Below are 14,059 nucleotides of genomic sequence, written 5' to 3'. Positions count from 1 at the left end.
TATATTACTGTTTCAAATTTAGAGCAACTCCTTTCAGTCATTTGAGATATGCAAAGACAGCAGTGGTTTTCAGCTTTCAAGAACACACATCCTCCTACCTAAGAAATAAATCTATGTTTATTTTGTAAAACACGATCAGAATCACTTGTTAATGCATTTTCATGTATGCATTACAAGAAATTGGGTTTATTGTCAAGACAGGTAACTAATTTATGCGGTGTCCAACTGACTGGGGGCTCTGCAAATTGTGCTTGGTTACAACTGACCTTCAATACAGTTCCAGTTAATTCGGAAATGTGAACCATGAAATCACACAAATACGATTACAGCAAGTTATTTATGGGTGATAGACGTGCCGATGACAGACCAGCAGCTATCAGGCAAAGGACAACCGTATTGAGGTTACGACAGTTGTTCATTATTTGGATTTACCAAACGCTAGCAGAACACGTTATTTACTAATTTGAATAAATCAGGGTATAACATTGTCCAACTAGCTGACTTTACACACTTTCAGCAAAAAAATGTTGTTTAGTTAGCAAACTAGGCCGCAACATTCATAACAAACTAATCGGTACAATTTGGGAGACAGCTCGGTTGGCAGATCGATAACCTAGGTTAACTATCCAATCTGGTGGATCATTCACAAACTACACTCTACAACACTAGCTAATGTTACGCTATCCAGTGGCTAACCGAAGGCATGTACAACCCCCATCAAATTAGAAAACGCTAGCTAATATAATTGTTAACATTACGCGTTTACATTAAGGACATTAACGTTAGCTACCTATAACTATCCATCACGATCGCTTCTATTTGCTAACTAGTCTAAGGTTAACAAACCAACGTGAATGTCTCGTTTTACGTTTGTCTATATTTTAATTTGGCCTTCTATTTCAAACTTAAAATTTCGAAATAAAATCTACTCGACAATAGCTAGCTAGCTAGCGAAACATCTTTGGCTGCTAGTTGAGGAACTTAAGGCACTCTTAAAAATAGCCATGTTGGTCAGCCAAATGATAATACGAATTCCTGCTGAACATAGACTGTAGTTCTGTATTCTTGGCCTGCTTGTAGTAGCTATACGAGTTGTATCAACTGCTCTTTCAAGACCCTTCCGCATTTTCCTGCGGCTCTCAGGCTGTGACGTGTCGTGCTGACGGCGGGTTAGGCGCTGCCTGAGCTGGGGGCTGTTGCTCGTCAATGTGTATCAGTGGAGCTCCGCAAAACTCGGCCCCTCCCTCCCTGAGCTTCAGCGGCCCGCCCCACCAACACAAACTCCCGATTGAATTTTGCCCAAGTCTGGGGAAACCTGGACGGCCTGGGAAAGCGTCTGAAAGACAGAGGCCGTCCTTTAACGAACCGATATCTGGTGAGCTGTGCACATTTTTTCCGGCTTGATACCATCGCAAATTTCCACATATTACTCCGTCGTGTGATTCGTATTTCGTTTCGTTTTTATTTCTACGGTTATTAGAGATGCGAAAGGCGGGCTAGAACATTAGGCCTCTTTGTTTTTGCGGGCCCAGGCCGCGGGGAGGCCGCAAGGCCTTCGTGAAATGGGGAATTTCCTTGAGATGGGTGCATTAATTTTAAAAACGTTTGGTAGTTAACTAAGTGGAATGTTTTCGCTACGTAAAAATTCAAACCTTACTAAGAAAGTATGCAGCTAGTTAACTTAGTAGTATTTTGTTCTTACAATGACCATTATGGTTATATTAAGCAAGATGGCGCTTGTGCGTTTGTGAAGGCGCCTGTGTAACGTTAGCCATGTACCTAGGTACATAACGAGAGGAAGCAACATTAACGCCATTTTAAACGGAAATTTAGGTTGCCCAAAAATGGCTTACGCGCCGAGAAGTATTTTATAAAAGCTAACCGTTCGTTTCGGTGCTTTCGCTGTGTGGTGTGGGCGGGGGCAGGAATAATGAAAGGCACGTAACGTTAGCGAAAGGTAACTTAGCTATTGAGTACTAAGCCAATTGTCGCTTCCGTATGATAACGATCGCTTGCTTGCTAGAGCTAGATGGCCAACATAAACGTTATCGTTACTTCGGTTAAAAAAAGAAAGACATAATAGCGCTGCAGTACAAATGCACTAAGAGGAATTGGTTTTTTAAACGGATCTGACTTGGTTTTGAGTGGCAAAACTGCATTGGCTAACAGTAGTTAGATATTAACCTAACATTATTAAACGACACATTATTCTTGTTATTTCATGTTTCCATGCGTTGTAAAGCAGCATCGAATGGTAAAATCTGTTTTCTTGCCTTGTCCGTTTTTATTATTGCGAATGTTTGTTTATATTGCCTTATAATAACAAAACATTTGAATACGTTATATTATTATTAGTCCTAAGCAAATCAGGAAATATTCAGTGAGAATTTGGCCAATTAAGCTGTTTGAGTTGATTTTGAATAATTACAGTATACTGTCATGTCCATAGTTTTTGCTGGCTGCCATGCCTCTTTTGATGTGATTGGCTGCTTTGTTCGCACAGATGTGGTGTCAGGAGGATGGATGACGATGTGACAGGGCTGGCACTGCACTCTCAAGAGCCCAAGATCATATTCCACGGATCAGGTACCAGTCGTGTTCCATGTATAAATATCTACAAAAATAATTGTTTTCCATCTAAAAAGAGATCCATCTGTGAAATGTGACAAATTATGATTATCAGTCCATTCCCTAATATCATATTCAATCCATCCGGTACAAATCAAATGCCAATCTCAGTGTTTCATATATCATGGAATTCGAAAACAATTTTAATTTCCTGTGTAAAAAGAATAAACAAATTATTATAATCTGTGACAGATTATGGGAATTGTTTATTTCAGAGAGCATTCATACATGATTAGGACAATTTATGATCTCCTTTTATATGCAGAATTGGTGTGTCTGAGTGACAGACTTGATGGATAAACCAGACTTTAGGCTAAATCAGAGCACCATGTGCATGCAAATTTTGAGTTGGGCACGAACAAAGACTGGTAACAAGGCTCCTGGAAACAGTCTTGTTACTGTGGTGCCACAACTGCAGTCTACTGTTGTTGGAGAATTTGGGGTTAATTATGTAAAGAAAACAAGGAGCTGAAACAAAATAGCCGTTTCAGGGTTCCCACTGTTTAGAGTGGGTATGAAAGTGCTTGTATGTATTTTTCATGGTTTTGGAAAGTACTTGGCATTTCTCTTTGTTTATTTTTACAAATATGATTTTCCATAGCCATATATCACACGACAGAAATACACAAACATGGTTTCCTGTTGTATTGTCATGGGAGCTTTTCATCATAAGGAATTATTACAGTGAGTGTGCGTCTATTACAGTCTTTTCCGCATGCTTGTAACCATGAGATTTAAAAGGGTATTGTTTTGTTCAATAATCAGGGCATGTTACTATTTGCAGTAAAACGTAAACAGTTGTTTAGCCTACTGAGCTTTCACATTTACAAATTCAGAATTTTAAATGCAAACAAGGATTGGTGCAAACTTATTTAACATTTTTCCATTGTTGTACCCAGGGATGCGGTTATTGCCCTTTGCTGGCAATTAAGCATCACAAAGGCACTTATTGTACAGACTTATACACTACATGGCCAAAAGTATACGGACACTCCTTCTAATTAGTGGGTTCAGCTACACCCATTGCTAACAGGTGCATAAAATCAAGCATGCAGCCATGCAATCTCCATAGACAGTAGACATTGACAGTAGAATCGGTTGTACTGAATAGCTCAGTGACTTTCAACGTGATGCTGTCATAGGATGCTACCTTTCCAACATGCATGCAATGACTGCTTGAAGTATGTGACCCATAAACATCACCAGGTGAGTATCTTCACTGGTGATGCTCTGCCAGGCCTGTACTGCAGCTATCTTTGGCTCCTGCTTGTTTCAGGGGCTAGTTGCCTTAAGTTTTCTCTTCAGCATATGAAACATATTTTTTAGCTTGATTGAGATTGGGTGAATGACTTGGCCAGTCAAGAATTTTCCAGTTATTGGCTTTGAAAAACTTTTTGCTTTAGCAGAATGTTTGAGATCATGGTCTTACTGTTGGATAAAGCACCGTCCAATGAGTTTGGACTGAATATCTTGATATTTTTAAGCTTTTTGCCTCATGTCTCATAGTCGGTGCATTATCTAGACAGAGTGATTTTCAATCACAATCATATACTTATATAAACAGCCGGCATTTTGTGCAAACAGATGTGTACAACTTATGCATAACCTCTTTTAGGGCTTGACTCAATAAAACAATAACAGTGCTCAGACAAACCTATGCTGGCGCTAAATATTGTTCCAAAAAAACCGTGTGCAATACGAGTAACACCAAATGCAACATACAAATGCAATTGTCAGATGAAAACAAATTGTTGCACATTGGCACAATGACATAGAATAAAACAAAAGTAAACAGCAAACAAAAATGATTCCCTGTACACACTATTTCTTTCAATAGATTGAAAATATTGGGTGGGGTCTGTGGGATACACATACAGAAGTATTGCAAACTGAATGAGCTAAAGCACTCACAACAAAATGCAAATTAACATAAAAATGGCTTATTTAAGTTCAAAGTAATTTTTCCTTGTGTACCCCCTTTTATGTTGGTGTGCATGGGTCCTGACTCTGTAAGGCAAACTTGTTCTCTGGCTGCTCGGCTGCTCTTGCAAGTTTTAGCCAGGAACACAAGTCTATCTATTTTCTGGCTTGTGTGATGCTTGGTGACATGAGACAACTTTTTCAGACAGTAGTCACTGGCACATCCCTGCCTGCCTCCTAAAGAATGATTCTGGGGGTTTTCTTCATTATGGTGAGAATTATTTGGTCATCAGCTGTAGAGGTCTTTCTTCGCCTACCATGCCCCTTTTGTGATTACTGAGCTCCCCAGTGCTCTCTTCTTAATCATATTAACTGTTTTGTCTTCTTATTTCTCAGCTTCATAATGGCTTCCGTGACCTATATTAGCACAACGCTGGTCCTCATGGTAACAAATGGCAATAACAGACTCCAAAGGCAATCAAAAGCATAGTATCAAGACTAGGTATTTTACTTTTTTTAACAAAATGTATAGAACATGTTTGCATCTTAAGTCGTTTGTAAAGCACCATTTTGTTTAATGTGTGCTTCTTGTGCTTGTAATGGACACATCTCAGTGCAAACGTGGCTGGAGTGGCATACGACTTTGCTGCAATTGATGCACAAAGCTAGACTATATAAAGATGCAATTAAAAATGAAAGCGACAAAGAATGAATGTGTTTATGAATATGCGTGCTTATGTTACAGAATTTTGCCATGCCTCCAGGCAGACTAGAACAGACCGAAACCCACTGCCTGTGCTAGCTGTGTAGGTCCATTCTATCATCATATACGGCAGAGTTAGCTAAGGTAGCTAACTTTGCTGTATATGACGACAAAGTGGGAATTTTTGCTAGTGTATGTCAGTTGAGCATTTTAGCATACTTGTGACAGCTTGACTGGTATGAATGCTGCAATTGCTGTGTCTTTGAAAGAGACACGATTCCAACAGTCTGCAATACAGTGTCTCAAGGCTACTGACATACCTAGCCAGAGCAAAATATCTACTAGATGTTTTGTTGGTGCATTAGCCTTTGTTTGTTAGTGCATTAACATTTGTTGGTATATTTGTTGGATGAGGTTAGCACACCCAAAAGCGTTCTCTTCCTAGCTAACTAGTTTCTATATTATAGCTCAGTCGCTAGTTACATGTGGCTAACATTTAATCGTGTGCTGAAAGATTACCAACGGCTAACTTACTACTTAGCTAAGGTCCATTTATTAGTGAAGTTAGCTTAGTTGGCTATCGATAGCCAGAGACCTTGTTTAGTTATGGAACTTACCATACCTTGATTGTTTTGTCATTGATTTTAAAAAAGTGAATAAAAAATGATATCATTTTGACTTGAAATAAAGTGGAAGTATGTTCTGGAACATAAGTGAAAGAGGGTCCACTACCATTTATGGACAAAAAGTATGGTTCCAAGGTTCCAGTCTCTGACAGTGTTCACCACAGGCTGTATCCAGAGTCCGGCTGAACTAGGCTTGCCTGGTCTGGTTTTGGATGTTTGTGTATATAAAAACCGTTGGTTTCTGGTTCAGTTTTGATGAACAGAAGGGTGACTCTCTTTCTCTGTCTGTCTCTCATGTCATGTAGATGAGGGGGATGCCCGGGGGGAAGAGATTCTGGTGGAGCTGCAGGAGACGGTCTTTGTGTCAGAGGTGGATGGGGAGGAAGTAGCAGTGCATGGCTTCAACCCAGAGGAGCTGGTGATCCAGGACGCCATCGAGGACGTGGTCACCGAATACGTGCAGTGCACTGATGAGGAGGAGGTCGCCATAGAGACCTGTGTGATGTCACTGGAAGGAGCAGGGGAAGGGCTGCAGGTAGACGTGGTCCCTGAGGAGGTGCTTGTGGCAGACTGCCCTGCCCACGGCGAGCTTGACCATGAGCAAGACCAAGAAACCTGCGAGGACTACCTGATGATCTCTCGTGAGTTCCCTCCTTTCCTCTCTTTCATCCCCTCTTCCCTTTGTCTCACAATGTCACTAAATGTGTGTAGCAGTTCCATTAAGCACCAGTTGATGGTACTACAGATATATATTGTGTATTACCATGGCTTGCTTTCTCCTGCATTGTTTATTTATTAGTCGGTTTCCCTTGTCCTAAATTATTAGAAGATAAAGTATGCCATATTATTTTATGTCCAAAAAGGTTGCATAAAGTAAACTGCACAGGAAATGTGCTAGATTTTATGCTCAAAAATGTGAGAACTATATTCTTTCAGTCTAATTACTCAGAATTTTAAAAAATGTTTTGAAATTTTTCAATTTTGCCTTTACTTAACCAGGTTGGTCAACTGAGTTCTCTTCTGCAGTGATAACCTGGGGAATCAAAGAGGGTAGAAATGCATCAGATTTTGTAGCCAGCGATTAGGTGGCCAGATGTAGAGAGCCAGTTTCCTGGAAATTTGACCAGGATACCAGGGTTAACATCTTTCAAAAATTGGCAACCGTGAAGAAGGACCTCAGTTTATCGTCTCATCCAAAGGACAGCGCTGGGTCAGTTGATTTTTTAAATTTAGTCCAGGGGGAAGAGTGCCCCCTACTGGCTCACCAACACCTCTTCTACCAACAACTTTGTATTCCCCGGAAGTCGCCTGTCCAAGTACTAACCAAGCCCTGACCTGCTTAGCTTAGGCGCTTGATACGGGTATAGGGTGGTATGGGTGCTATGGGCTCCTTTCAGTATGTGCAACTGGAGTCCATTTCAGGAATGATGATGTGTGCCCCGCACAGGATTGGCTAGCTAAACTCTCAGTATTTCTCCCACTTCCTCCTTCTTCCCAGTTGATGAGCCAGATAAGATGGTACAGAGCGATGAGGCGGAAATGACTGCAGAAGGAGGTGTCGATGACCAGGGGAAGGAGGAGGACGGTCAGGAGGTTATCAAGGTGTACATCTTTAAGGCCGACTCGGGGGAGGAGGACTTAGGTAAGGAGCTTTTTTGGCTCAGTGAGAGAGACATTTTGGACCAATGAGAGGGGAGAGTCTGAGGGAACCCTTTAGAGAGGCACACCCCTTCTCATGACTACTGTACAGACCTGGGTCAAATACGTATTTGTTTTGGATTCACATACTTTTCTGTGCTCTGTTGATTGGTGTAATTGAGCCTGCAATTATGACCTGAAGCCGGGGTTTGCACTTTTTGAGAGTAGTTCATTGATTTCAATACACCAGATAAGATCAGTAAAGCGTAGAAAAGTATTTGAATCCAAAACAAATACGTATTTGACCCAGGTCTGCTACTGCAGCTGAAGACTCCGCTCTCCATATGCATTGTGCTAGGTAAATGTGCTTGGTACAATATACCCTGTGCAGTAAATCTGGCAAGATGCACAGTTTGATCCACAGAGTGCTTAACAGATGGGAATTGTCTGATATATGCAGGAGGCACTGTGGACATCAGTGAGAGTGTGATGGAGTGTGAGCAGGGTGTGGGCCTGGCGGACAGCTCGGCGCGATCCCTCAGGGAGAAGAGGGTGTACATGTCTGTGAGTGAAGCACGTCCGCACCAGGATGACCTCGGTGAGTCATTCATCTCATGAAAAGAGAGACGGGAATGAATGCATGTTTCAGAGTTTCATTGACACATTGATAGAGATATCTGTCTCTGTTCAATAAGATACATAACATACCAGTTTCTGCCTCTAGTTCATGACCTTGCTGTTTTACACAATGACCACTTTATGTGTGAAGAAATACTTCCTGATGTCTGTGTGGAATTTTCCATTTATGCCCCCTAGTTCTATTTACAGAACTCAACTTGAAGAATCTCATGTAGTTTACTTTGGTAATCCCTTTTATGAATTTAAAAGTCTCAATCAAATCACCCCTAAGTCTGTTTTTACTAAACTTGAAGAGGTTAAGTATCTTAAATCTTTCCTCATTACTTTTATCTTTCATACTAGGAACCAGTTTAGTTGCCCTTCTGGAACCTTTTCCACAGCCTCTATATTTTTCTTGTAGTATGGTCCCTAGAACTGCACACAGTAATTGTGTGGTCATATAAGCATAACTTCCTTGGATTTATACTGAACTCAATACATTTGGCTGTATATCCCATAATTCTGTTGGGCTTTTTTTTTTACTGCTTCAGCACAATGCCTGGAACCTAAACTATTACTCCCAAATCTTTTTCAAGTTGAGAAATTTTGTTCTCCCATAAAGCATTCCTGGCTCATATTTTTATTTACCACCGGTATAACTACATTTAGCTATATTAAATTTCATTTGCCAGGTTTCCACCCACTTCTGGATTCTGAGCAGTGAATCTCCATATGGTTTTCTTTCTCTAATAATAGAGGTGTAAATACAAATATGTGTGGAACAATATTGCTATAAAGATTTAGTATGATGTTGTAATTAAGCCATAAGGCACAAAAGGCAGCATTATGTCATCAGCTAACTGTGTTCTTACTGCCATGTCTAGTTTTCCAAGCCCTGGGAAAACCCTGGTTCATGAGGGAGGGTGTCGTGTGTGCGTGCGCGGGTGTGCTTAAGCGGTGTGTGTTTGCACAGGTGTGGCGAAGATCGCAGACGAGGTGTACATGGAGGTTGTGGTTGGGGGGGAGGATGCGGTGGCACAAGACCGTTCCTACGACAACACTGCTCTCAACAAGGACTTCATGCCTATGGCCTGGGCTGCTGCCTATGGTCAGTACTGTGAGCTCGCACACACACGCTCGCTCGCTCGCCTGCCCTCAGTGTTGGTCAGTGATAAGTGCCTTTGCTCAGCAGGAGTGGATGAGAGTGAGGGGTGCGAGAATCGGAACGGAGCGGCCAGCGCCCTGCTGCACATCGATGAATCTGGCGCTGAGTCCGGCAGCGTCAACAAGACCAACAAGCAGCGCAGCAAGAGACGGGCTGAGCCCTGCCAAATACAGACAGGTGCGCAACCGATGAGGACCGATCTGAACTCTGTACAAGAGGCGTTGTATAAACTGGAACTAAGTTTAACTCTTTCTTTTCCCCATCCTCTCCACCCCTTTTTCCCTCCTTTTCCTTCTGTCCCCCCCCTCCATCTCTCATTCTGACTTACTCCTACTCCCCATTCTCTCCCCAGCAATCATCATCGGGCCGTATGGACAGCCACTGACTGTCTACCCTTGCGTTCTCTGTGGCAAGAAATTCAAGTCGCGGGGCTTCCTGAAGCGCCACACCAGGAACCAACACCAGGAGGTGCTGAACAGGAAGAAGTACCAGTGCACCGACTGCGACTTCACCACCAACAAGAAGGCCAGCCTGCACAACCACATGGAGGTGCACACGCAGAGCAGCAAGGCCCCGCTTGAGTGCGAGGACTGCGGCAAGGAGTTCCACCAGCAGGCGGCGCTCTACTCCCACCAGCTGCAGCAGTGCAGCTCGAAGAGCCAGGTCACGCCGCCCGCCAACAAGATGCATAAGTGCAAGTTCTGCGACTATGAGACGGCTGAGCAAGGCCTGCTCAACCGCCACCTGCTGGCGGTCCACAGCAAGAACTTCCCGCACATCTGTGTGGAGTGCGGCAAGGGCTTCCGGCACCCCTCCGAGCTGAAGAAGCACATGCGCACGCACACGGGCGAGAAGCCCTACTGCTGCCTCTACTGCGACTACAAGTCGGCGGACTCCTCCAACCTCAAGACCCACGTGAAGACCAAGCACAGCAAGGAGATGCCCTTCAAGTGCGAGCGCTGCTTCCAGACCTTCCCGGAGGCCGAGGAGCTGCAGCAGCACGCCCTGACGCACGATGAGGCCAAGACCCACCAGTGCGTCCACTGCGAGCACAAGAGCTCCAATTCCAGCGACCTGAAGCGCCATGTCATCTCGGTGCACACCAAGGACTACCCGCACAAGTGCGCCGTCTGCGGCAAGGGCTTCCACCGGCCGTCCGAGCTGAAGAAGCACTCCGCCTCGCACCGCGCCTCGCACCCGGCCCCGCACAACCCCAAGAAGCTCCACCAGTGCCGCCACTGCAGCTTCAAGATCGCCGACCCCTTCGTGCTCAGCCGCCACATCCTGTCTGTCCACACCAAGGAGCCGCCGGCTTTCACGGACAAGAGCGTCAAGAAGCCCTTCACGGCGGCGCCCGCGACGGGGACTAAGAAGGGCGTGTCTAAAGGCGGGGCCAAAGCCCACCGCGAAAGGCGGGTGTACCAGTGCCAGTACTGTGACTATAGCACGGGTGACGCTTCAGGCTTCAAGCGCCATGTCATCTCGATCCACACTAAGGACTACCCCCACCGCTGCCAGTTCTGCACCAAGGGCTTCCGCCGGCCCTCCGAGAAGAACCAGCACATCATGCGGCACCACAAGGACCTGGTACAGACGGAGTGATCGCACTGGAGCCTCTGCCCAAAACACTGACCACACACATCCATCACACTAGCGTTAGCACACCTGCGGCATGAGTGTGGCCTCCATAAGAGGCCTCACCTGTGGACTTGCAGTGCCCAGCCCTTGCTACGTGCGTGCGTGTATGCATGCGAGCGAGCGTGTTGGGACGCCAGGTGCATGGCTACAGTGGGATCGTGTCCGCGGAACACCAGGTCAGGATCCCTGGGCGTTCTCTTAACGTTGAATCATCATTATGAATTCCGTCTTCCTGATTGTTATGTGTTATTTGCAGTATACATTTTTTGCAAGAAAAGTAAAATTGTACAACGAATAAGGCTTATGGAGTCGAGAGGAATCGCCCTCTATGGTCTTGCACTTTAGCTATGTGGCCTCCGGGTGGGAGTGTATATGGCAGGATATACCAGTGTCTGGGTTCCATTCTGGTGTTCGCGAGTGGCTTTTTGTTTAGGACGCGGAGTACATTTAGTCATTTCATTTCGCAGGCTGCAAATCGGTGTCAAATATATTGAGCAATATGTTTTCAAGGAGGTAATTATAAAGGAACGTTATTAGTGAACTGGTTCCTGTGTTTGTTTTTCATCGCCACAAATTGTGCATCACAAAGTTGTAACCATGAAGGCCCTTATGTGGGCAAAAAAGTATAATTTGCAATAAGAAATGTAAATTACCATTGGATACTTCCATGAGGACACACCAGGTGGCTTTCAGATCTACTTTCAGATCACAAATTATTAAACTAGATTTGCTTCAGATCTCTCCAATTTGGAATCAGCAGTTGAACTATGTCCTCGGATCTCCTCTATGCCATCCGTATCTGTACAGGTAGCACTGCAGCCTAATCGCATGTGGCCCTCCTGTATACTTGACCACAAGCTAAATTACTGTTTTCCACACTACAACTTGCACAATAGCACAGTACGTGAGCTGATGCCGACTGGGGAAGAGACACAGCAATACTTCATGACAACTGGTAGTCAATGGGTGTTTGGCAAGTATCTGGGGGTGGGTGCATACGCAGTAGTTACCTGAGCTGATTCTAGGCCCACCCTACCCTAGCAGGACAAATAGTTTTCTGGCTGTGGAGCTCTTGGTTGTAATGGGCTACTGATATGGCCCAGGGTTGTGTCTATTATGTTGGCTACCTTTGTGACTAGTACCTTTACCCACAGAGCCACTGCAAAGCCTTGATTTTCTTAAAAAATGGCTCGCTAAAGAAACAACATACACAGTGTGAAAATTTGTTTTTGGAAACCTAATTGCTTGTAAAAGACTTACCGATTTATAACAACTGACTACAGAGCTGTTAGAAATACATCAATGAGGCAAGAAAATTCTCTTCTGTGGAAGTTTTGAAAGTTTATCTTTACCTGTGATTTTCTGCAGCTTTGCAGAAATAATTTCTTTTTTTCCAGCGAACAGTCTATTTTATCACCTTTTCCAAGGGCCCTGAACATTTTTGTCCACCCATTTTTACAGAAGCTGTTTGATGTCACATGTTCACCACAGTTGTCCCCTTTTCTCACCATTTCAGTTTTTATTTTTTTTTGTAAAATACCACAGTATGCCAGATCACTTGGCAGCCTGATGGTAATGATTATTGGTTAATAAGTGGGGTAAGGCAATCACGTTTGTTGCAGGCTACCTCACACCCAGTTGGTTACTTTCCTGGAAGTGGACGGATCAATTTCCCAGCATGAACTTTGAGTTACATTAAGGCTTTGCCGTAATCCTCAACCACAATGGATGAGTGAGTACTGTATGTTGCTTTTAGGTTTGTTGCACGCTTTGATCCAAGCCAACCTTTTATACGTCACGGCATACTATTTAAAGTGTATTGGCCCATTATATTCGAACTAGGTACGAAAGCCACCATGGAACTGTCCTTCTGTCAACTGAAGTACAGCAGTGTGTACTGCACAGGGTTTCACAATTTTGCTAATAGACTGCAAATTTATCATTTATCTTAACACTCATTGCAGTGAAATGGACTAATTCATTTCTGGTGTTTAATTCCTTTTGTATTGTTCTGGGCACATGGCTCTGTGAAGCTGAGAGTTGGTGTCTGTGTGTGTGACAGCCTTGTGTGTGTATGAGATAAGAGGTAATCATTTTGGATCCTTAGGGGTAGGAGGCAATGAGCCTGCATTCACTGTAGGGGCTGCCCCTCCCCCTCCGGGCCTGTTTATCTGGCAAACCTCTCTATGTGACCTGGTGCTAATTTTAGTTGATGGAAACCTCTTCTGTTGATATTATAACTTGGAATTTTTTAATGAAAAAAAAAAAAATGTATTCTATACATTTCAGAGATGTAGACTCAGCAGGCAAAGACAGTTGTTGGTGTTGGTTCTTCGTCAGGTGAGTGTAGAGCGTGAACCTCTGGGATTAGTTTTTAATATGTTGTACAGCATGTCAGTGTTGCGTATGTGTGCGTGCTCCTAATACTGCTCCTCTCAATCCACTCCCAACACGTTTGTCATCATCAGCATTCCCAACATGCACTTCTTCTGACTTCACAATGACACCCACCAGACCTCCTTAGATCTGCTCTGTGCTCAATTGGACTATGAGCACTGATTTGCAAAATGTATGCAGTTATAGTATAATAGGCTGCAATACTGTATATATCTCTGGAGAAGCCACTCTGAGAGTTTGCATATCTGTGGTACCATAGACATTCACAGCAGAGATGAAACCTGCTGAACTGTTTATTGCCCCTCCTTTAAAAAAAATGTAATTGGTCAGGGCAGGTATTGGTCTCATATGCTGGTGTTATTGGTCAGTGCAGGTGTAAATCAGGCACTTACTCAGAACTGTATCTCGGTTTTGAAAACGCTTCTCCCATGTGATCCTTGAGTTTTTTTAATTGTATTTATTTTACTATTGTTGAATGTTCTATTGTATAGTTCAGTGTAACTAGGATTATATAATGTTTAAATTATGGTTTTGTACACAGATCTTAAAAATAAATCTGTTGATGTATACATTTGACAACAAAAACCAAGAAATGTGTATTGTAATAGGTGTAACCTGACATATTTGTAAAGAAAAGATAATAAAAAGCAGATTATTTTTCCTGGATGAATGTTTGTCTGACTTGGGCACAGTATTGTGACCATGGGGCTAATGACTCGGACTAAA

The 14,059-nt window shown here is 43.4% G+C and overlaps 1 protein-coding gene across 4 annotated transcripts; it reads left to right on the top strand.

Moving 5' to 3' along the window:
• Positions 1-566: 566 nt before the first annotated feature.
• LOC118234838 (zinc finger X-chromosomal protein) lies at positions 567-13,999 on the top strand. Of its 4 annotated transcripts, none has more exons than XM_035431630.1 (8): positions 567-1,375; positions 2,504-2,586; positions 6,183-6,518; positions 7,376-7,519; positions 7,976-8,113; positions 9,107-9,241; positions 9,326-9,475; positions 9,651-13,999. In XM_035431630.1, exons 2-8 carry the CDS (start codon positions 2,520-2,522, stop codon positions 10,898-10,900), a joined length of 2,220 nt encoding a protein of 739 aa, XP_035287521.1. In that variant the 5' UTR covers positions 567-1,375; positions 2,504-2,519; the 3' UTR covers positions 10,901-13,999. The 4 variants fall into 4 exon arrangements, with proteins under 4 accessions (XP_035287521.1, XP_035287522.1, XP_035287523.1 ...); XM_035431631.1 differs by lacking the exon at positions 567-1,375 and adding an exon at positions 1,765-1,957; XM_035431632.1 differs by lacking the exon at positions 567-1,375 and adding an exon at positions 2,016-2,254.
• The last annotated feature ends 60 nt before the right edge of the window (positions 14,000-14,059 follow it).

Source organism: Anguilla anguilla, chromosome 9 (assembly GCF_013347855.1).
Source record: "Anguilla anguilla isolate fAngAng1 chromosome 9, fAngAng1.pri, whole genome shotgun sequence".
NCBI lineage: Eukaryota > Metazoa > Chordata > Actinopteri > Anguilliformes > Anguillidae > Anguilla > Anguilla anguilla.
Note: the sequence above shows the minus strand (reverse complement) of the source record. Positions and strands in the feature narration are given on the sequence as shown.

Excerpts from the sequence above, each read along its gene's own strand:
- LOC118234838 (XM_035431630.1), top strand. The coding sequence starts at position 2,520 with ATGGATGACGATGTGACAGGGCTGGCACTGCACTCTCAAGAGCCCAAG. Across the intron at positions 7,520-7,975 it reads CTCGGGGGAGGAGGACTTAG|GAGGCACTGTGGACATCAGT; the intron begins GTAAGGAGCTTT and ends TGATATATGCAG. Across the intron at positions 9,242-9,325 it reads GGCCTGGGCTGCTGCCTATG|GAGTGGATGAGAGTGAGGGG; the intron begins GTCAGTACTGTG and ends TTTGCTCAGCAG.